We start from the raw sequence: 23,988 nt of genomic DNA, 5'->3' as shown, positions 1-23,988 counted from the left end.
GAGACGCAAAATGTCAAATCTGGAAAAGTATTACTCATCTTTCAGCAATAGCTGCTGGTGAGGACTTTGAAACAGTGAATACAGGGAACTACATGAAATAATTCACTTGTTCGGCTTTTTGCAGCTCACTGGAAGGGTGAAAGCCGACAGCTGGTCTGCTCTGTGCAGAGCAGCCGGGAGTAAATACTTCACTGAGCACAATTTCTCCACCAGACACCAGCAGAAACGCTCTTCCCAAACTTACAGAAGAGTTACGAGCTGTGTTTTTACTGCAGAGGCAAAACCCCATAATCAGGGCACCATCCGCTTACTGCTCTTCCAGTTCATCCGGCTCGAATTTGGGACTTCTTGGATGTTATTTGTGCAAAACGAAGCGACTCTCCTTTATGGATTTGTTCTTCCCCTTGCACGAACGGCCTCGGCGTCCTGTCCCTGTCTTCTTTCTCAGGGACGGAGCACGAAGGGGACAGGCAGTAGAAGATGGTCCAAGAGAGAGATGGCAAGACGAAGGAAAATGAGCCCCCGTGCCCGGGGTTACCACCGCTCCTTTCCAGAGGGAACACAATGCAGGCAAGGCTGGTGCAAAGCTGGGGTGTCACTCGTGAGCCGGAGCTGCTGCAAATCCCCCCCCAAATCTCCATCTCCAGAGGCTGAGGGGTTGGCAGGCGGAGGGAAAGGTTCAACTCCCGCAGAGCTGTCAGGAAAACTGAGGCACTTTGGATTGCCAAACAGCTCCTAAAATGCAATTCCCGAGCTCGCCCTTCCAAGGAACACGCACTGCTCAAGCTCTTACAAATTAAGACTGGGGTGATTTATTAATCTTGTTAAGAACTCTGATACAAAGCACAGTAAAAGGCCACAGACCAGTAAATAAAATGTGGCTTCTGGCCACTTTATAAATGCTGCTACAGTACTACCAGTAAAACAGACTCACTCACACCAGTTCAAACAAGTAGTTCAACTGGCAAAGAAAAGTTCCATTCGCTTATCAGTTTAAAAAGTTTAATAAAGCTTTAAGTGTTTGCTGGTTTAAATGCTACCAATTTCCAAAACGGATTCACGATTAAGTTAAGTGAGCTCTAAAGAAAGTTACGAGGTTTGGAAGGCAAGGCTGTTCCTGCCAGAGGAAACACTTCTGACCGTACGAGATTGCAGGAGTAGCAGACTGTATTATAGGCCTCGAGTCACTTAAATTTATACAGGTTACTAGCATTATCTGTAAATATACAATATAAACAATTGTACATACATGGCGTATAGCTTTGTTCTCCAGAACAGTAGACAAACAACTCTTTAGCTTAAGACATCTTCGCCCACCAAAACAAAAAGGCACATCTGAACAAGATGCATGCGAAGGACGAGGGATCCTTTCCAGTATCCAAGACGGGGAGGCTTTGCTCGTTCTTTCTCGAAATAATCAACACCAACTGAATAATTTGGTATTTAGATTTCAACCTATTTTTCTCTTTATCTTTTTTTTCTGTCTTCAGCAGCAAATCAATGGCGATTAAGACAACGGCGTTAAAATATTCGAGAACAGTAGCGGTCACTCACGAACCTCCAAGCTTACACAGAATTAAAGGCAGGTGGCCAGAGGTTTAAAATCGGTAACGCTCTATATCCTCGTGTTGTGAAATCATCCCGTTGTTCTTTTTTCTTTTAAATAATAAAAAAAAAAGGCCACTAGTGCTCAAATTTGAAAAAAAAAAAATCCACAGTCGCACCTTTTTCTTTTTTTTTGGCTCAGTGCAATTAAACGGTGTCAGTTTAAACTCATTTAGTGTAGTTTACAGTGCAAAAAGGTATATTTTGTGTACTGGCATAACTGTCGGCACTGAGGGTGTGAACCAAGGCCGTGCTGCTGATCACCTGAGGGTCGCTCTGCCGCCTTAGGCCAGAGTGGGTGGAGACGTGCTTTTCCAATTGAAACCCCGGGTTTGGTTTTGATCAGCAGCACTTTAAGAGCATAATTTGTGAAAGTACTAAAATACACTGCTTTTTGAACGAATAAATAAAAAAAAAACCAAAAAGGAAAACTTTACAAATACTATTCCAGTGTCAATGACTACTATGGCTAAGGTCATTGAGGAGTTTCTGCGTTTTCTAGCAAAGACAGTCTGTGCAAAGGAGGGTGGGAGAGCTCCCTTTTGTAAGTCTTTGGTGGCAGTTTTGGTAGCTGGGGGCTGGAGTTGTGCCGGGGCGGGACGGGGGGCGCGGGCGGGTGGCCCGGGCTGTTGTGGCAGCGGCGCGGGACGCGGGGCGAGGGGGTGCCCGGGGGGGTGCCGGGGGACGCGGCGCTGGGCTCCCGCAGCCGCTCGGGCTCCCGGGGCGCGCGGCCCAGCGGCGGCGGCTGCAGGCTGAGCGGGCAGTTGATGAAGTGCTCGGGCGGGCGCAGCGGGACGGGCGGCGGGGTGTCGGGCAGGGGGTCGCGGGGGGGCGGAGGAGGAGGGCTGTGCAGCGGCTGCTCGAAGGGGCCGGCGTAAGCGGGAGCGCGGGGTTGGATCTTTGGAGGAGGCGGCTGCCGAGGTGGAATCGCCGGAGGGTCGTCGTCCGGTTTTAAACTTCCCTACAACGTCACAGAGCAAAAGACATGGTGAGAATCACAGCATCCCAGAATGTCAGGGGTTGGAAGGGCCCTGGAAAGCTCATCCAGTGCAATCCCCCCATGGAGCAGGAACACCCAGCTGAGGTTCCACAGGAAGGTGTCCAGGCGGGTTTGAATGGCTGCACAGAAGGAGACTCCACAACCTCCCTGGGCAGCCTGGGCCAGGCTCTGACACCCCCACCAGGAACAAGTTTCTTCTCAAATTAAAGTGGAACCTCCTGTGTTCCAGTTTGAACCCATTGCCCCTTGTCCTGTCACTGGTTGTCACCGAGAAGAGCCTGGCTCCATCCTCCTGACACTCCCCCTTTCCATATTGATCCCCATGAATGAGTCCCCCCTCAGTCTCCTCTTCTCCAGCTCCAGAGCCCCAGCTCCCTCAGCCTTTCCTCACACGGGAGATGCTCCACTCCCTTCAGCATCTTGGTGGCTGCGCTGGACTCTCTGCAGCAGTTCCCTGTCCTTCTGGAACTGAGGGGCCACAACTGGACACAATATTCCAGGTGTGGTCTCCCCAGGGCAGATGCAGGATTCTGTGGATTGCTGCTGCTGGCAGAAATGTGACACTGGCACAGCCGTACCTCTGATCTGAATGTGACCACCCTGTTCCTAAAGTAGCGAGCAAGAGTTTGGACACTTGGAACGTGAAACTTTAAAAGGGCAACTGGAGCACTGTGTTTGAAGGTCTTTTAGAATCACAGAATCATTTTGGTTGGAAAAGCCCCTCAAGATCATTGAGTCCAACCAAACCCACCCCTGGCACTGCCCCATGTCCTGAGAACCTCATGTCCGTCTGTCCAACCCTCCAGGGATGGTGACTCCAGCACTGCCCTGGGCAGCCTGTTCCAATGCCCCACAGCCCTTTGGGGAAGAAATTGTTCCCCACATCCAACCTCAACCTCCCCTGGCGCAACTTGAGGCCATTTCCTCTCCTGCTTGGTTAGATGGTTGGACTCAAAGATCCTACACGTCATCTCCAAACTAAATTATTCTATGACTCTAGACATTCCCCGGTTTATTATCCGAGTTGCTCCACGGAAGGTAGCGATACCTTGGCATTGGAAGCGTCCTGATCCATCTTTTTCCGCGGGGGAAGCGGTGGAGGGTTTTGGGGCTCGTCGCTCAGTTTGGGAAAGCTGCCCCAGGAGCTGAAGAAAGTCTCTGCAGAGGGAAAAGCAGATATTTTACTGCTTGTGCAACCCCTCAGGAACACGCTCTAGAACATTAAACCAAACTAGGAGCGACTCAAATAAGCAGATCTTTGTGCTCGACAGCCACACGAACCATTAACGTCAGCTGTGTGAAATTCTCATTTGTTTCTTTAATCAGATATACCCTCACCAAGAGCTCTCCGATTTCCAGAGATAGCATCACCAGCTAACCGGCAACGCTAACGGACAGAAAATGAAGCAAACTCCTGGTGAGCACTTCAATAACCTCCGCAATCCTCTCTGCTTTGCAGAATTCACCCCGTTTGCCACTGCGCCTGCACTTTGCCCGCACGCCTCAATTATTCTGGAGTGGAAGGTTTGTTCTCTCAGCCATATGGATACACATTCAAACTGGGAAACAGAGAGGCTTCGTTAACGGGTTTGCAGCACTTCTGAAGCAGGAGAGTTACATGCTGAACAGAACAGATGATATGAACTCTTACAGCATTTTAGGACATTTGTGGTCCGTCCTTTTTTACAGAGGGGAAAAAAGATCCTCGCAGTTAAGAAACAACAACCCTCGACCTGTATTTGTGACTGTTGTATCAACACATCAGGCACTTCTCCAATTTAATATTTTAACCGTATTATGAAAAACGTGTATGTGCCTGTGTGATAAGTGAGCAAAAAGAGACGCTGCAAACACAGAGGAATTCAGGACACGTCTCACAGCCGTGGTACAAAAAGCACCTCTTCTTTCCCAGCAACAGAACCAGTATTTTCACTAAGTGGCAATACAAAATTATCAGGTTGCTTCACTCGTAGCATTAGTCAAACAAAATAATCATCAAGGACGTTCAAAATAGAAGCAAAATCATGGCAGGGCCTGGGTAAAAATCCAAAACAAAACGAGTTTGTAGACTTTACAAACTGCTTTTAGCTAAAAACTGTACAAAAATAAAATTGTAGTAGAACTCTAATAAACACAACAAACACTTTCATCCCAGATTGCGGATTTTAATTCCCATTCAGCTCTCCTGAAAGCGGGAAAAGCAGAGTTAAATCAAAGATTTAATGGAGTTACAGTACTCACTCGATTGTGGCAAACTGACGGGAGCGAAGATGCTATTGTTACCTGTTAAATGGAAAATAAATAAAGATAAAATAAAAAAATCAATTAAAGGCTTCCCAGACAGAGCAAGTGCACTGCAGCACATAACGTGTGCTTGTGAACAACCTCAGAGATCACCATCAGCTCCAGGTTTACCTACTGCTAACATCAATTAAACTTTCCTGTGTGAAATGCTCCTGAACTAGAGATTTTAAGTGAAGCTGGGCATTAAACTTCGCTATTCTACTCTGTTCTGACACGACCCCGTTGTTGTTCAACCCCCACAGCCCCAGCGCCCTCGGCATTTACCATATAAACACTTTTGGTCATTTAGGCCAAGTCTACCGCCCCCGTAGAGCAGGGCAAGACCTCTCAGGCTGATTTAAAGACTAAGGAGCTGCTCAGAGCTCCAAGCAAAGCTTGGGCGCGTTATCAGGATGAATGAACCAAGAATGTAGCTTATTTAATCGAGACGGAGCGAGTGCCCCAAATCTGGCACCTCGGTTCACATCTCAACACACACCAACTGGATTCCTCTTCAAAGGAAATTAAACCAGAATCACCAGAGCGCGTTCAGCCACAGGCGCGCTCCAGAAACACAGGTGCGCTGTGTGGATGCCGGGTCCTCGGCACCGTTTGTTTCTCTCTCCGATGTGCCACACGTGGTAACACAGGCACAGTTGTGCTTCACGGGGACATCACAGAATCCCAGAATGGGAGGGGCTGAAGGGCCCTGAAAAGCTCATCCAGTGCAATCCCCCCATGGAGCAGGAACACCCAGCTGAGGTTCCACAGGAAGGTGTCCAGGCGGGTTTGAATGGCTGCAGAGAAGGAGACTCCACAACCTCCCTGGGCAGCCTGGGTCAGGCTCTGCCACCCTCACCAGGAACAAGTTTCTTCTCCTCTTTCAGTGGAACCTCCTGTGTTCCAGTTTGCACCCATTGCCCCTTGTCCTGTCACTGGTTGTCACCCAGAAGAGCCTGGCTCCATCCTCCTGACACTCCCCCTTTCCATATTGATCCCCATGAATGAGTCCCCCCTCAGTCTCCTCTTCTCCAGCTCCAGAGCCCCAGCTCCCTCAGCCTTTCCTCACACGGGAGATGCTCCACTCCCTCCAGCATCTTGGTGGCTGCGCTGGACTCTCTGCAGCAGTTCCCTGTCCTTCTGGAACTGAGGGGCCACAACTGGACACAATATTCCAGGTGTGGTCTCCCCAGGGCAGAGCAGAGGGGCAGGAGAACCTCTCTGACCTACTGACCACCCCCTTCTAACCCACCCCAGGTACCATTGGCCTTCCTGGCCACAAGGGCCCAGCGCTGGCTCATGGTCACCCTGCTGTCCCCAAGGACCCCCAGGTCCCTTTCCCCTACACTGCTCTCTAATAGGTCATTCCCCAACTTACACTGGAACCTGGGGTTGTTCCTGCCCAGATTCAAGACTCTACACTTGCCCTTGTTCTATTTCATTAAATTTGTCCCCGCCCAACTCTCCAGCCTGTCCAGGTCTCTGGATGGCAGCGCAGCTTCCAGTGTCACCCACTCCTCCCAGCTTGGTGTCACCAGCAAACTTGCTGACAGTCACTCTATTCCCTCATCCAAGTCATTGATGAATATATTGAATAATACCGGCCCCAGCACTGACCCCTGAGGCCCTGCACTGGACCCAGGCCTCAACTGGACTCTGCCCCATTGCCCACGACTCTCTGGTTCTTCCCTTCAGCCAGTTCACACTCCACCTCACTACCTGATCGTCCAGACCGCACTCCTCAGTTGAGCTGTGAGGATGCTGTGGGGACTGTGTCAAATGCTTTACTGAAGCCAAGGTAGACCACATGGCCCGTACAGATTGCCTCAGCTCCAGCGGGCAAAACCCCTGGAAACGCCACTTGTTATTGAACTATTTACAGCAGGGATCTCCAAACCACGTTGCACGGAACACTGGCGCTACTTCATACTCCACAACTAAATTTTGCAACATTTTTTAAAAAGCTGGCATACACAATACATTTTGCAAGCCTGAGGGACGGTAACGACAATTAATAAAACACACTGCACCGCATTTACCGTAAGAACTGTTGAGATCGATGTCTAAAAAGACGCTGAAGTCGGAAGACGCGGACACGGGCGGCGTGGACGGCGTGTTGGGCGAGGTTGGTGCCGACACGGCCGATTCGTGCTCCGCCTCGGTGATGCGGCTGAAGCTGATCTTGCTGGGCTCCTTCTCCAGCGGCAGCGGGTGCCCGCGCACGGTGCCCGACGTGGAGCCGTGCCTGCCCGTGTTGGGCCTTATCCCGGGAGATTTCAGGGGGTACGTTGTTTTTCTGGGCTGGAAAAAGAACAGCTGGTTAGTAGCACTGATATTTCAGCAAAATGGCCAAGTCTCTGTGAAATGATTTTAAAAGTACTTAACAAATACACTTTAGATGGTGTTACAGCCTTACTACAATTGACTTAAGGTTCAGCCTGTTATCTATAGAGTTTACTGAAAAGTTACGGATTAATGAATATTTTTACCAACTTAATAATTTTAAGTTTTATTTCTTTATTTCCACAGCTATGAAGAATGACGAGTCCAGTTTCAGATGCGTCCCAATGTGGACAAATCGCAGGGAAGAGCGAGTCCCAACCTTGGGGAAGACAGAATTATTCCAAGTGTCCCCACACCGCAAAGAGCCTCAAAGCAGCAGCGTAAGACACTTTGCGCTGGTCCCACAGGAGGTCACCAGGTCCCTAATGCGCATCCAAGGGCAAGGACACCCTCAGATGCGCCTTGTCCACGTCCTCTGGGTTATTCGGGATGAAATTCTGACGCCCACATCACCGGTGTGAATGAAAGAAGCCTGAGATTCGGGTGGAACGCGGCACAGATCAAAGCACGACTGCGCCAGAGAGTGCCCAGAACTGGACTTTCCTGAAGTTCCAATAGAAATATCTCATTTGGGAAGCAGGAACTGGAAAGATTTCATGCCCGATACCTTTCTTAGAAAATATTTTAGAGAAACTACCATAAGCGGCATTTTGCAACAGCAATTTCTGTCATTTTCTTGCCATATTTGTCATATCTTCTTACTCATTCCTCTATCAGAAGATTGCTAAAATGATCGATAGCTCTCCCCAAAATTACCGTAGTCTCCAGCTACTCAAAAGTACAATTACAATGTATTAAAAACTCAAGCATTCTAAAGAACAATCTCTTTAAAAAAAGAAGTTCTGGGCTCCAATAGGTATTTTGTTTAAAAAACAGATTGTTACGCCTTTAAATGGAATTGTATTTTGTTCAGCGAGAAGGCTGCACCGTATAAATTCTGGGGTGTACTTCAACTTCTGCAACAATGCAAAATATTGAGACAAAAGAAAATCAGAAATTAACTTCTACTTAAAGAAAACACATTGGTGAAGCATACAAGCCATATTTCAAGTCATATTTTATAAGATTTTTTGATACTGTGAAATGAAAAATGTTATCGGGTATTCTATTAAATGATTATATGCCAAACAAACCAAATTTAAACTGTGGTATTTTATGTTTTGTGAAAAAAACGTTCATTCTAAAATAAAGCGAAGGCAGTAGGTTTTAGTAGCGACCAACACGACTAAAGTGCTGGAGTGGGTCCAGAGAAGAGCAACAAGGCTGGGGAAGGGACTTGAACACAAGCCCTATGGGGAGAGGCTGAGGGAGCTGGGCTTGTTCAGTCTGGAGCAGAGGAGGCTTAGAGGTGAGCTCAGCACTCTCTAGAACGACCTGAAGGGCAGTTCTAGCCAGGGGGGATTGGGCTCTTCTCCCAGGCAGTCAGCAATAGGACAAGGGGGCAGGGGCTTCAACTCTGCCAGGGGAAATTGAGGCTGGAGATGAGAAAGCAATTCTGTGCAGAGAGAGTGGTCAGCATTGGAATGGCTGCCCAGGGAGGTGCTGGACTCACTGTCCCTGGAGGGTTTTAAACTGAGATTGGCCATGGCACTTAGTGCCGTGATCTGGTCAATGGGCTGGAGTTGGACCAAGGGTTGGACTGGATGAGCTCTGATGGCCTTTTCAACCCAGTCCATTCTGTGATAACACCCGAAATCCAAGTATTTTTATATCATCTCATGGTACAGAATTCTGAAGGAAATCTATATGGCTTATTGGATTAGCTACGTATCCTTTTTCACAGCGGTTAGTGGATTTTAGGTATCGAATTTGCAGGACAAGACTTACAAATCTAGGCGGCTGCTTGCAGTTTCGAGGTTCAATTTCTAATGACTTGTTGAACAGATAATCCGTAAACTCTTTTTCTGGTATCTTCCCCATAGGATTGAGATTTTCGAAGAATTTCTAAATGAAACAAGCATCGATAATAGTTGAAATAGAAGAATATACGCCGAGTTTTAATGAAGGACTAAGTGTACTAAATGCATTTTAGGTTAAAGGCAACTGGTTTTTCTCTAGGAAGTTGTACTGTTTAGTCAGTATTTCTTATTCATTCTGTTTTGTTGCTAAAAAATAAATCTCTGATAGCATCTGAAGAACTATAAGGGGATGAACAAGGTCCAGAACGTGGAACTGAAGTGAGTAAATCCCCACTTGTGCCACGCTTTGCTGTGGTACCTTGTGGTCCATAATCCACCGTCCCCCCTTTTCTGACGGTCACTATTCAGGCAAGATCAGGCCTAGTACAAGATTATCTGAGAATCTGCTCTTGTGTACATCGTTTTCCTCCCTCCTGTTCCCAAAACCAGATGTTTGATGTTTGATTACCCGGATTTCTGGCTCTATCCGTAAACAGTAAGGCTGGTTTTGATACTGCTGAATTTCTCCTGTGATTTCAGCCACTTTTCTCCTCTTGCTGAAGTTAATTAATTCTTTCCCTTGTCTTTTAAGGAAGTCAGGGTTCCCTTCTTCTGTCTTCAAAATGTTTGTTAGGTATATTCCTGATAAAGAAGGAAGTGTTGGGTGAAGTCAATTTTCATTCCAAGAGCTGATTTCACTCTAATGATAAAGTCTGAGCACAGGTAGAGCATTCCCTTTAGTGGTCTAACAGGTGATTAGCTGGCAAAAATTAATTAAGCCTGCATTTTTACATAGGAACAATATATTATTGAAATAAGATGTTTTAACGTGAGATCCTGAGTTTAGAAAAATAAAGAACCATCTTCAGGTCATGACTATAATCCCATCACCAATATTGAGGGGGTGTTTCATCAAGTAAGGTAATACTCACACCAATGTGATACCAGAAATCTGTATAGTGAACTAGAAAAATAAACTTATATAAAAGACACCAAGTCTAAATTAAACATTACGAACCTAAGAAGTCAAAGTCACACGTTATATTACAAATTTTTTCGAGCTAAACGCAACCTTGAACACTTTAAGCAACATTAATCAAACCCCAAACTGCCAGCACCAAATACGAAGCGGCCCTGGGGGTACTTACCAAAGAAAGGCACACAGGGTGGATTGATTGACTTGAGCTTAGCTAAATATTTCTTAAAATGATCTTGACTTAATTCTACTGCTTCATCCAAAACTCTTTTTTTTCTCTCCTGTAGTGCCTAAGGTGTCAAAGAAAAAACAAAGACAGGGATGCAAAGCTTCTCAATAGCACTGGCAGCAGAAACAAGGCCACTTTGTAGCTCTCTGAGCAAAACCGAGCAACTGAAATTCAGATTGGAAAGAAGCTCTTTTGTCAATGGTTCACTCTGGACTCCAGCACTATCAGTTCAGTCACGGGAATCATAAGGCCATAAACAGACCGTTATTTTGTCTATCAACTTACAAACACAACCCTGGCTTTAAAATTTAATAAAAATTAAAGATTTAATTTTGAAACTGACTTCGAGGCCTTGTACTACCTTTTGAAAACATACAAAACTCCATTTTTGTTCATGTTTCTTTTTCTATTCTTTGCTACCAAATGATAAGCATTTCTTTCCTTGGCAAATAAATAAAAGAGTCGATGCTCGTGCAGTCTCCTCTTACTATTGTCCAGCTCAACCGCTTCAGCAAATAGATTTTCTGAGACTCTGACGGACTGAAACCTGTTAAAATACCCCAGCTCAGGGTTCTCAGCCCTGGGATTCTCTTTGATATCCCTAAAACACCGGACTAAAGCAACAGGTTCATTCGGGCAGGTTAACGATGGAATGGCCGCGGCGCTTCCCCTTTTTGGGCTGAACCAATGTGAGGAAACACCTGCTGCAAGGCTCCCCTTACCTCAAAGGTGTGATCCAGTCTGTACACCGACACGGAGTTCATTGCGCTGACGATCTCCAGAACGCCATTGAAATTGTTCAGATCTTGGAAAACCTGCAGGATTTCGATGATGCGGCTCAGCACGGCCACCCGCTCCTCGAAGTTCTCCGTTTCCACGATGCACCTGATCCAAAGACGATTTGCGATCAATAAAACCCGACATTCTGCCAGTTACTACAGCAACATTTTCCAAGCCAAAAAACCGCGCGGTACGTCCCGTATGCACATTTTGGCTCTCGCTCAAGAACCTCAAGCACAAATTAATGTAATGGCATCTTACATATGTTTGAGTTGGAAAGCCAAGGAAGGTTTTGGCATATCCTGTAAAATAATAAAGCAAACTCCAAGTGAGATCCAGGATAAGTCGGTTTTTCAAGTTCATTTTCATTCCAAGAGCTGATTTCATTCTTTCTAATCAATGATAAAGCCTCAGCATAGGTGGACTGTTCCCTTTAATGCTGCAACAGTTGATCAGCTGGCAAAAATTAATCAGGTTTGCATTTTTATTAATATGTAACAACAGTCTCTACAGTGGCATGTTGAACTCACTGGGCTGGGTATGTACATACACAGAATCACACACAGAATCCCAGAATGGACTGGGTTGGAAAAGCCCTCAGAGCTCATCCAGTCCAACCCTTGGTCCAACTCCAGTCCACTGACCAGATCACGGCACTAAGTGCCATGGCCAATCTCAGTTTAAAACCCTCCAGGGCCGGTGAGTCCAGCACCTCCCTGGGCAGCCATTCCAATGCTGACCACTCTCTCTGCACAGAATTGCTTTCTCATCTCCAGCCTCAATTTCCCCTGGCAGAGTTGAAGCCCCTGCCCCCTTGTCCTATTGCTGAGTGCCTGGGAGAAGAGCCCAATACCCCCTGGCTAGAACTGCCCTTTAGGTCGTTCTAGAGAGTGCTGAGCTCACCTCTAAGCCTCCTCTGCTCCAGACTGAACAAGCCCAGCTCCCTCAGCCTCTCCCCATAGGTCTTGTGTTCCTTCCCCAGTCTTGTTGCTCTTCTCTGGACCCGCTCCAGCACTTCAATCTCTTTCCTGACCTGAGGGGCCCAGAACTGACCACAATACTCCAGGTGTGGCCTCCCCAGTGCAGAGCACAGTGGAAGGATCACTGCCCTTGTCCTGCTGACCATGCTGGTTTGGATACTGCACAGGATCCCATTGGCTTTCTTGGCCACCTGGGCACACTGCTGGCTCATGTTGAGCTTCCTGTCCACGAGTCCCCTCAGGTCCCTTTCTGCCTGACTGCTCTCCAGCCACTCTGTGCCAGCCTGGAGCGCTGCAGGGGGTTGTTGTGGCCAAAGGGTAGGACCCACCACTTTGCCTTGTTGAACTTCAGCCCATTGGAATCAGCTATGTAACGGGAACAATACAATGGACATAAGTGGAAAAAATATCTTTCATTCTCAGGAACAGGGAGGATGTGCTGAACCAAAATCTGAACTTGCTGTAATACTCCACAGCCATCTCAAGATTCAAGACAAAAGAATTCCAACAGCAGAAGTGAAGTAAATGCTTCTCTCGGAATGTCGGGGGAGTTAACACCACTGCACTGTCAGCACCTGCACTTACTTTTCGAACCAAAGGGTGAGATTTGTAGTATGACGAATCATTTTCAAGAGATTCGGGGAGTTAATTTCCTTATCTTCTTTAGTCCACACGCTACCGACGAGTTCAGAAGGCTGCACTGCCCTGATAATGACAAAGCAGGATGCAGAGGAACGCTCAGTACAAACAATAATTGTGTGTTCTGTGTTTGCACTAAGAGATTATTTCTTCCCTTAATCACGACTCGATATTTCCCAAATACAATCCAATCTAATCTCCTGCAAAACAGTTACTTTAAATAACTTTTTGACGAGCATTTGACTAGAGAGGGAACTATGTCTTTATCTTAATTGAAATTGGCATTTTTGAATAAGCATTTTCAGATAAGAAAATTACAAAGGACTGAGTTTAATTTCCTGAAAGCATAAGAAAGCAACTTACAGACAGTTACAATTGTTTTTTTAATAAGAAGCTGAAACAACCTGCTGGATAAATGGCCTGTTTGAACAGAAACCTGCTGGCACTGAAGCACGAAAGGACGCTTCATCTTCCAGTTTTACATGACTTTAAAGTATTTCTGCCCAGCGAAACATCAAGGGCAGCTCTATTTATCACAGGTAACAAGAGAGCTGGGGAACTGTGAAATACTTATGGTACCAAACCAAAACGACTCTTCAGAATGAGCTCAGAGGACCCTGATGTACCAGTAGTGCATGAATATGTGTCTAACATCTTCGCTATAAGGGAGGAGAGACAACCACATTCTCTTTTTATGATGCAACACGCGTTTCTGATAACGTAACACTGAGTTTGATTTAACTAGGAGACAATACAAGTTAACATTATCTACTCCTAAGGTTTTAGTGTCCTTCCTGTACTTATTTATGTTGTTGAACGGCTGATATGGAGATAATTTTTGCTTCCTTGCGTATTTTGATATCAAACAAAAAAACCCCTCTTCCCATAAACTCCGAAAGTCAAGGGCACGTACTTTTGACTCCAGGCTCTTTCTTGCTCTAATAATAATAAAACAAGACAGGTATCAGTTCAGTCCCTACCTATAGAGGTCGGACTCGAGGAGCGTGAGCTGCCGCGCGATCTCGATGGGGTGCAGAGTCATGAGGTCGAGCGCCTCGCTGTGCCCCACGCGCCAGATGTGCCACTCGATGGGGGGCGGCGGGCTCTCGAAGGTGATGTTGTGGCTGATGCCGTTGGCCTGCGCCTTCTTGCGCTTGATGATTTTAGCGATCGATTCCACCCACTTCTTCATGGATTTTCCTGCAAAACGGAAGCCATTAAGTAAAAAACAACACCACTCTTTTTAAATACCATCTTAACTGACTTTGGAGAGTTTAATAAAACCAACCCCCAAAATATGTGAACGTGCGCTCAAAATTCTGCATCTCTGCATGCAAATTAATTCGGTTTGTAGTTCCTTATTTTTTCTTGTGGGTTCTCGCACCTGCATCAGTTGGCAAACGCAACCACATGTGAACTCATTTTCGGGTGCCGGTTGTGTTTAACCACACATTTACTGCCAGATTCGGACTGGATCAAAGCAACTTTAGACATTGTATTTTACTTTTTGCCCTCAGCTGCAAGCTGCTTGCTTCACCTACTTAGAGAAGAACTAAAAGAAAGCAAACAAGCTTCAAGTGCGATCTTTCCAACACGCTGAACAAAAAAGATTAGAGAAACAACGTATTTACGGTATCGCTCCAATATTTACAGTACACAAAATAATGGACAAGATGTGAAATGCCTTCAAGACAAATACCTTTTAAGAGGCTAACCCAAATGTAATTATTCCTCTCTGGTCAGCAACAGATAGTACGGAGAGCCCTGTGAAAGATAAACTACCCTTCCCTACATTTGTCTTGGAATGCGTGGCATGGCAATCTGGAAAGTAAAGTCTCTAATCACCAGGATAATGATTAAAATTGACAGGCCAACACTGTTGCTCTCCACATAAGCTGTCGAAAAAAACCAATCGGCAAGTTTGTAAGGGCTTGCTCATGAGGACGTGATACCAAATGGGTCAAGGATTTTCTCCTCAAAAGATGATTTTCAGTTGGAACTTTCAATAAAGGGGAAAAGAACAAGATGGAAAAAAATAATCTCAGGAAGTGAAATGGGAGGAATTCTCTTTGAAAACAGGTGACGGTCTGAATTTTAACAAGACTATTGTAAAGTCGGGCAAGGAGGAACATTACTGTCCAGAAAGTTAAATATCGTCACGCATGAAGGAATTTTTGGTGGGTGTTCAGGCTCCAGAATCACAGAATCCCAGAATGTCAGGCATTAAAGGGACCTGGAAAGCTCATCCAGTGCAATCCCCCCATGGAGCAGGAACACCCAGCTGAGGTTCCACAGGAAGGTGTCCAGGCGGGTTTGAATGGCTGCACAGAAGGAGACTCCACAACCTCCCTGGGCAGCCTGGGCCAGGCTCTGACACCCTCACCAGGAGGAAGTTTCTTCTCAAATTTAAGTGGAACCTCCTGTGTTCCAGTTTGAATCCATTACCCCTTGTCCTGTCACCGGTTGTCACCGAGAAGAGCCTGGCTCCATCCTCCTGACACTCCCCCTTTCCATATTGATCCCCATGAATGAGTCCCCCCTCAGTCTCCTCTTCTCCAGCTCCAGAGCCCCAGCTCCCTCAGCCTTTCCTCACACGGGAGATGCTCCACTCCCTTCAGCAGCTTGGTGGCTGCGCTGGACTCTCTCCAGCAGTTCCCTGTCCTTCTGGAGCTGAGGGGCCACAACTGGACACAATATTCCAGGTGTGGTCTCACCCAGGCCCAAGCTTGTTCATGCAAGGGAGAGTCTCACCAACAGCTCAATTAAAAGCATTACAATTACTCATGTGTGTGTGAAGATGTTCTCATGCCTGGAACCCGGCAGGTTGTACCCAAACAGGGAAGAACAACAGGACCAACACGGTACCTCTGACACTGGAAATGAACGTCTCCAATCTCTCCAGTAGCTCCAGATCTCGCTCAAAATCGTAGAAATGGTGCTCTACCCAGTGCCGGAAAACATTCAATACTCTGAGGAGAGAAAAAAAGGAAATACTATGTTTTGTTTTCAAGGATTTCCGAGGCCCATCCCATGCAAACACTAAATGAAAGACAACTCTACAAACACCGAGTCAACGATTCATGGAGTTGATGACTGTCCAAACACACCGGACAGAGGGGCAGAACGAAGATCTAGCGACACACCGGTGACCACACAAGTCCCCAGGTGTTTAAAACCTAATTTTCCAGTCTTATCGTATATGTGGTTTGGTGCTTTTAAAAAAAAATCTGATATAAGGAATGCTAGGGATGAGGTGGTTTCCGAAAAGGAAAAGAATTAATCAAAATCAGACAAAACTGGTCTTTCTAATATAAATTTCAGGGGAGGGGTGTGTTGTTTGGTTTGTTTTAACTGAGAAAATTACTTAGAATCTCCCATTTGTTAAGAAACAAATTTGTCGTTGTGTCTTTCCTATACACAAACTTCAGCTTAGAAGTTGTTGCAAGTGTTACGACTTTTTAATTACACAAATGGCCGTACTAGATCCAGCACTTCCCTTAGGGACAACACTAAACTTCCTCTGCATTTTTTGTCTACGCTTTCTCAGACCACTAATAAACCTTTCCACATTAAAAAATAAGGTTAATCACGTGAAGGAATAGCTACCCAAAGAGATGATTTAGGCTGGAAATTAATGACAGCTTCTAATTATCAAAAAGAGTGATGTTTTGAAACAAGTTCTCAACAACACTAACACAGGATCTTATCTCTCTGAAGCAGAGGTCAGTGCTATTAACAATACTGGAATTTACAGAGTGCTGGGCATATCAACCTAGCAGCTCAAATTCAGGCACTTATTTGCAACTGTAAGACAGCTTCAAGCTATTATGAACATGTATCTCCTAAATTCAAAGAGAAGCTGCAGAATGGTGTGTGCTAAATAGCAGCTTTAAATCACATCTCATCAGGCAGGCACCAGCAAGGGGACTCAGCTCCCGAACCGTAGCATAAATCAGTCAGCAAAGAGAAGCTGTGATGGATAAGAGGCCTCCTCATCTCTCAAACAATAAATCAGAAACCAAAACCAAAGACCCCGGAAACTTTGGAACAGGAGGCAGGTTTCAAGCAGCTCAAACATAGCACGTGGAGGCAAAAGTGCTGAATTGATTTTGGAAATTAGTCAAACATGGTTAATCTCTGCCTCAAACTACTCTGCAGGTTCCAGTTGGCTGGTAACCACTTGTCCTGCTCAGCTCCGGAGTCGGTGGTGCTGCAGGAAGGTGCGTTTGTGCCACAGTGAGGGGCACTGTGAGGACGTCCCCAACCAACTTCCAGCCTAGCAAGCAGAGGAGGCTATAAAAAACAGCATCAAAAGCAATAAAACTATATTTCAACTCTTATTATGCCACAAAAGCCCATTCTGTGTGAGTTTCTACAAAGGGGCTCTGCAGGCGCCTATGCAGAAATGAACCAGAAGAGTTAAGCTGAAATGAGGAAGAATCCGTGTGGAGAGGCAGCGTGTGGAGCTCTCCCAGGAACTGGCAACTCTGGGGGCTGCTGGTCCTACCAGACCCACAGGAGCTGATAAACCCGGAACACCAGGGCCTGACGCACGTGTCCAAGGCCAAGGAGCACACACGAGGATCAAGGTTACGCTGAGCTTGTGTAACTTGGATTAAACCCAAGAAGGTGGTGGCAGCTAAATATCGATAAAATGGGACTCCTAAGTGACCTTCTACTCGAAGGTACCGACACATCAGTGTGATCCTCCACTTTGAGGAAACTGCTGTTGCTCCAACAGGTAATTGTGAATGACTGTGATAATGCAATAATTAAGGGTAGTCTGTGCATAGTGATCTGCCATTAACGTCTTGATGCCGCTAGTAAAAACAGTTTAACGAATCAAAGTTGTTCTAGCAAATATTGGTTGTGATCTGTGTCTCCTTCTGACCTGTCCCCCATCAGGGAAACAATTAACCTCATTCACACTAGAAACACTTAATTGTTGCCCAAGTTAGCTTGGTCAGCAAGACCTTGAAGATTCACCGCGATGTGTGGTACAGACAAGAGCCTCCCTGTCTGCGTGCAGAGGCACCAACGGCACTGCGAACGGGAGTAAAACACCAGCAGGACTGCAAAGAAATGGAAACAGAGAAACTATCTTCACAGGGGCTGCTAACAAGGAATCCATTCAAAGTGTGGCCACAAACACGCTCAGCTCTACGTCTCTCACCCACAGCCGCCATCCAGCGCTCTTGTGGGCGGTGAGCGCAGCTGAAAACCAAAGTACAGTTGCAACAACAGCACAAGTCAGTGTGACTAATGAGAACACGGTCTGGGATATTAGCCTGGTTGCAGACAGCGATAAGTCCTTACTCGACAGCACAGCAGTCTCCACAAGAGATTACTGTCCCCAGGATCACCGTGTAATCACCCAACTAAAATCTGGCTTTAACAGAACCAATTTAAAAAGCAAATAAACCTGAGTTGCACGGGCTGGACGTATTCCTTGCGGAATCGCTTCAGGTCGGCGCTGATGGGCTGCTCCCCTTTCTCGATGGCCAGCCTGTCTGCTTCCGTAGGCTCCGGCTCCGGGATTTCAAACCTATGAACAAAGTACCAAAAAAACGGATGGCAATTAAGATAAAACGCAAACCTTTTATGTAGGACATGAAGAGCAATTGCATTTGGGAAAAAAATCAGTGTGGTGAAACTCAAGCGCTCATCTAATATCCAGTTTGCCTGGAACTGCCTCCTCCCCTGGCTACGTGCTGCTCACACGCCCTGGTAATTCGCCACGTCTCTGCTCATCACAAGATGTCTAGACTAGGATAGAAGGTTTTTAACTACCTGCTAGCTTGTTTAAGTGAAGATTAGAAGAAAGCTTAAGAGCAGCTTTATCACACCGCATTAAAATGCTGTTTACATGAAGAGTCTGCGCCTTTCAAACAAACTGCTTAGAACATTTCTGTTCTTATTTGCATCAAGACTTAGGTGTCTTTACTCAAATGCGCTCTCACCATCAAGTTAAGCAGTTCAAAACATTTCCACCCCACAGCAGAGGCTAAAACTTAATTCAGGTAACTAATTTAAGATTGAGAGGGGATGGAGTACATCTTAGCCTTATCCCAAGACTCTATGGCACAGGGAAATAAGTCGTGTCGTACTCTCTCCCTATTATTTCCAGCCTTGCAGGGAAAAATATCAAAATTCCCCTGGCATTTTCAGGAATAATTGGAAATCACACTGCCTGTCTCTCACAAGGGAGCAGGAATGATACCAAGTTCCTAGGAACATGAGTAGGTGTGCAGAGACACGGGAAGTTGGTCCTCATATGTTCTCAAATGCTTCTTGAGTGGATCTTTGGTGGTACTGTGGGAAGATGACGCTTCATTCCATTCTATCCCCCACTGGGAAGGTACCTGTGACATTGTTCAATTGGCAACTCCTTTTACCCTGGCATTTGAACACTCTGATTCATCAGGGCAACAGAAAAAGGAGTTTAGGGTTTTCCTTTGATGACAGAGTTTACTTCAATTCAATAGGGGTCCCCATGGAACACAAAGCAAGAAATCAAGTAGCTGTGGGTTTTGAGCGGGAAAATAACATGGTCCTGGATATGATGTTGGCAGAAAAAGGTGATATATGTGTAACCAGAGCTTTGCAAGGACTCACAACTTTAGTAGAAGAATTGGCTGAGAATTCACACCTAGATAGTCCACTCGTGGGATTGTTAGAGTCTTGGTTTGGAAAATGGAGAGAAATTCTAGTATCTGGTTTTACTTCTTTAATCGTAGTAGCAGAAGCACTAATTTCTATGGCATGCTGCATCATTCCGTGTGTCTGAGGACTTGTTCAACACCTTATTGAGACAGCTCTAACAAAGCAAATGCCTTTAGGGCCACTGCCATACTCAGATAAAATGATGCTGCTAAAAGAAGAAGAAAGAAGGAACAGCGAACGCATAACTCCAGAAGAAAAATGTGAAACCACGTTGTCTGGGCTTGATGCCACCTATAGAACTGTATAATAAGAAAATGCAAGTTTGCATTAAAAACTTACATCCTGTTTTAAAAGTTACTGGTTTATGAACTTGACTAAAACATGTGCCACACGCCACTGAGAACCCGAGCAGGAAGGAGCCGGTAAATGAGCACAAAGTGTTTCAAAGTCTTGAGAAAGGGTGGTCATGGCTTACCTTTCGATCAGTAAACTCAGCAGCTCCTGGGGCTTGCAAAAGGAGCGGTAGGTGGTAAGGAAAGTACGTACAAAATTGGGATCTGCAAAGACAGAATAAGAAAATGAGGGAGTGGTTTTTGTCCAATTCCAAAATATCAGAAATAAAGTACACACATACAGAGAAAGTTTAAAGTGCAGAAAATACTCTAAGGCTGTAAGTCAAGCACTCTAATTTGAAAAATACCCAAAATGATACTCTTAGTGAAATTTTCATTTAGCTCTTCGATGCATTTCCCCCTGTCAAAGTCTTACCCGGTGCACAGCGTGTTCTCCCTACAGCCGTCGGCAGCCCTGGCACGTGGAACGGCTTCAACTCCCGAATACACAGCTATTCCCTGGTTTCGTCAAGATGAAACACGGCAGAACTAGACTGTCCGCTCCAGTGACATCAAAAATACCTACAGCACCGACAGAACATTCGCCTTACCTGTTCCTCACCGCCGCGGAACGGGTGTCACCGCGGGACGGGCCTGTCCACAAGCTACCGTGTGTTTTACCGAGCCCACTCTGCTATGTTAGAAGTATCAGAGGCAAAATGTCGTTCCTTTAATATCATAATTCCACCCTCTTGCACAGAGTTTTTTTAGATGGTGGATAAGCAAGCTGGTAAATCACTTCACTGCGAGCCACAAAGGGCCTTCTGATCTCTGCACTGCCTGAAAGGAGCTTGGAGCCAGGGGGGTCGGGCTCTGCTCCCCAGGAACAAGCGCCAGGAGCAGAGGAAACGGCCTCAAGTTGCGCCAGGGGAGGTTGAGGTTGGATCTGGGAACAATTTCTTCCCCAAAGGGCTGTGGGGCATTGGAACAGGCTGCCCAGGGCAGTGCTGGAGTCACCATCCCTGGAGGGTTGGACAGACGGACATGAGGTTCTCAGGACATGGGGCAGTGCCAGGGGTGGGTTATGGTTGGACTCAATGACCTTGAGGGGCTTTTCCAACCAAAACGATTCTATCTGGTTCTAATCCTGACATCCCTGCAGCAGATCCCCTCACAAGGATAACAGCAGCAGTACCAAAAGCTTCCAGAGATGCCTGGCAGCAAACAAACACTAAAATACATGAAAACCAAACCTAGAGAAGCGCATGTGCATATTCTCACTCCGAAATGTGGATTTGGGGTCGTATGGAGTTTCTTTTTCCTTGCTGTGCTGTAAATAGCCTGGGATCCGCCAGCATGAGGCACAGGCAGGTTACACCAGAGTCTTCAATGTGGGTTGTGAATTGCTTCCAATAAGGTGAAGGCAAACGCTGATTTTAAGGAGGTTTGCGCCCCCGGCAGAGCGCTGCTCAACATTTAAGGGATCCAGATACAGGAATACACTTGCAAGCCCAAAGTCACAGCGCTTTCATCCTGCGGTAACGCAGCCCCGTCCTGCACTGGCCTCTCCTGTTTCCTCACATCTACATTCACTCCTCAGTATCACTGATGACACGTTGAGCGTAATTCTTCCTCTTCCTCCTAAACAGCCCGGTAGAATCTCTGCTCTGCAAACGACGCCTGCAATTCCTTTAAAATGGAGCTGCTACTCTGTTCTCTAACCCATGTAGGTTCCTTTATATTATTTTTTAAATGATTTCTTTTTGCACATGCAATTCTCGATAGAAAATACGAGCGATGCGCTACTAATAGCGGTTCGTGATTTAAATCCAAAAGTTTATTAACTCTGCAACTGCTCCCTCCTGGTGTCAAGTGGGGACTTGATGGCATGTGTGGCATCAAGTGTGGCATGATGGGTCATGCTGGGAATGCAGAGAATGCTTCAAACTAACCTGAAAATAACGCAAACCTACAATAACCTGACAGTTACAAAAAGAAACATCACGTATTGACTTAAATACAAAAAAAAAGCACCATGAAGATCTGTCGAGAGTCCCTCCACACGCTGGTAAGTCATGGAAATGCCCCGGTGGAAGCTGAGCGAGAGGATTTTGTTAGTTTTGGCTCCAAACGCTGCTTGGAAGAAGCCCAGAGAAACCTGGGAGGCAACGCCAGCATTGAAAATCCCCAAGGTCAAAGCGGCAAGTTCTCGCACTACAAAAACCGATGTTACGCTCCAAGACCAAGACTCAAATGCATTGGTTTGTCCAGAAGAGCCAAGCTCACAAACCACCAGAACCCATCGCGTCTTAGGAACCTGGGACCCGCAGACAACACACCTAAGGATTACCTGCACAGCAAGTAGTTGCATCAATTCTGCCCTTCAATGTGGGAAACGCTATCTTTTCCTATTTTAAACACAGCTCCACGCTATCTGGCCTCAGTTTTCCAAAAAGACTCGCTTAACCACCAAGTGCATCCCCGTTCAGTGCACACTTTTCACCCCAAACCTAAGATCTAAATTTCCATCAACATTACCACGTCATGTAAGCACTTCAAGGTTTCATTTCTAGGTCTTTAAGACAGTATTTCCCAGGAGAGTTTGAAGAACGCCGACTGTGACGTACATCCCATTCTCCCAGGGACTTTGCAAAGCGGCATCGTACAGTATAAAAAGTATAATATGCAGTATAATAAATAACCTCCAAGCTTTTTCTTCCTCCACAGCCACCCAGCCTGTACCAGCCCCGCTGCTTTAGCCACGATGGTCTCAGGAAACACATCAGTGGCTCCTATTACACCACTGATTTATTTTTTGGGAAGGGGATAAAGGGAGGTGAAGGGCTTGCATATGCAAGATTTTCTTACTGTTTTGCCAGCAAAGCCAGTTGATTTAATAACAGATACAGGTTGGTTTGTTTCCTGCTAATCTTGCTTTACATTTAACGCAGAAAAAACCCCAAAGATTGATTTCACCACCCCTACAAGCATGAACTTAGAAACCATACGTAACAAATGTCCAGCATACCTGCATACATGTGGTACGTTAACCGCTCGATTAACTTCACAACCGTCCCTCCTTTGATGATGGGAATGCCGTTCCTGCTCTGCAAGTTGTCCTCAAACACAACATTCTCTTCCGAGTCTTCCACCACGAAGCGATACACGCTGGGGCTGGGCAGCCGCAGCGGTTGCTCATTTTCTTCTTGCAGCAACACGGCGTCCAGCATCCTGTCCAGCGTGCTGCGGTACTGCAGGGAAATCAGCGCCGCCATCCAGTTCCCCTTCTCCTCCGCGGACTTGGCGGCAAATAACACGCTGTTCTCATCTTTAGACACCAGTTCGAAAGCGTGTTTGTATTCAGACGTGTCGTCTTTGTCGATGATCTGGATTTTCCTCATGATGATCTTCTCCTTCAGCCTGTACTCGGCGTTGCTGTAGCCGGGGAGCCGGGACTGCCCGTGATTCGCCTTGCAGCTGATCATCAAGCCATCGAAGAGAAAGATGTGGCGCTCGTGCTTGGCGCCGATTTTCGTCAAGCCACCTTCCATGATGAATTCGTTACAGCACTGCCCAATATCTTTGCCTTCCCAGCCATCAATATTTTTCTGGATTTCATTCATTTTCTTGATGGCCAAGTGCTTGCTTCTTATTTGTCGGTTGTAGAAGCGACAGACAGGCTCCCTTGAATGAATAAGAGAAAAAGTCACGATGGGCACATTCCACATTTGCTATTCCAAGAGATTCAAACAATAAACTAAATTAATTGTTTATATCATTTTTTCTTGGCCCTAAATACACCCGAGCCGAGTTTACTCTTCCAAATAAACCACAAGTGCTGCTTTGGCTACGGCATGAGTAAGATAGCAACGTTATTCCTAGAAGTGGACCATGAAGATTTTGGGCTACAACTCCATTCACAATGAAAACCAGGCACAACGACACGCCTTCAACAGAAAATACACACATTATCTAACACACAGACACACAAAATTACAGTTGCTTCTACGTCATTTATCTCCTTTTCTGCCAGTTCTGTGTGTTCTCACCCCGGGCGCCGTCGTGGGGAGTGTTTGCTGTAGATTCTCTCCATGCTGCACTGCAGGTTGAGGAGGGCGGTGATGGCTTGTTTGAGACACTCCCGATCCTCCTCGTCTTCGCTGCATTCCTGCAATTGCTGCCACATAAAAACAAAAAAAACCACGTTTCTTCCGTATTTGACTACTTTACAGAAGGACAGGAAGGCTGACAAACATCATG

The 23,988-nt window shown here is 46.2% G+C and overlaps 1 protein-coding gene across 1 annotated transcript in view; it reads right to left on the bottom strand.

The window, feature by feature from the left end:
• Nucleotides 1-789: 789 nt before the first annotated feature.
• Nucleotides 790-23,988, bottom strand: part of SOS2 (SOS Ras/Rho guanine nucleotide exchange factor 2) — a 55,757-nt gene continuing 32,558 nt past the window's right edge. The window contains exons 9-23 of the mRNA XM_065839311.2: nucleotides 23,778-23,905; nucleotides 22,757-23,412; nucleotides 19,872-19,953; nucleotides 18,156-18,278; nucleotides 15,599-15,702; nucleotides 13,714-13,933; nucleotides 12,680-12,799; nucleotides 11,057-11,219; nucleotides 10,278-10,395; nucleotides 9,599-9,771; nucleotides 9,059-9,175; nucleotides 6,928-7,189; nucleotides 4,847-4,888; nucleotides 3,654-3,763; nucleotides 790-2,566 (exon numbers count right to left, since the gene is read on the bottom strand). Of these exons, the coding sequence (XP_065695383.1) occupies nucleotides 2,081-2,566; nucleotides 3,654-3,763; nucleotides 4,847-4,888; nucleotides 6,928-7,189; nucleotides 9,059-9,175; nucleotides 9,599-9,771; nucleotides 10,278-10,395; nucleotides 11,057-11,219; nucleotides 12,680-12,799; nucleotides 13,714-13,933; nucleotides 15,599-15,702; nucleotides 18,156-18,278; nucleotides 19,872-19,953; nucleotides 22,757-23,412; nucleotides 23,778-23,905 (2,904 nt within the window). The 3' untranslated portion in view covers nucleotides 790-2,080. The remainder of the gene's footprint in view (nucleotides 2,567-3,653; nucleotides 3,764-4,846; nucleotides 4,889-6,927; nucleotides 7,190-9,058; nucleotides 9,176-9,598; nucleotides 9,772-10,277; nucleotides 10,396-11,056; nucleotides 11,220-12,679; nucleotides 12,800-13,713; nucleotides 13,934-15,598; nucleotides 15,703-18,155; nucleotides 18,279-19,871; nucleotides 19,954-22,756; nucleotides 23,413-23,777; nucleotides 23,906-23,988) is intronic.

Source organism: Patagioenas fasciata, chromosome 5 (genome assembly GCF_037038585.1).
Source record: "Patagioenas fasciata isolate bPatFas1 chromosome 5, bPatFas1.hap1, whole genome shotgun sequence".
Taxonomy (NCBI): domain Eukaryota; kingdom Metazoa; phylum Chordata; class Aves; order Columbiformes; family Columbidae; genus Patagioenas; species Patagioenas fasciata.
This window is presented reverse-complemented; position numbering and strand designations above follow the sequence as displayed.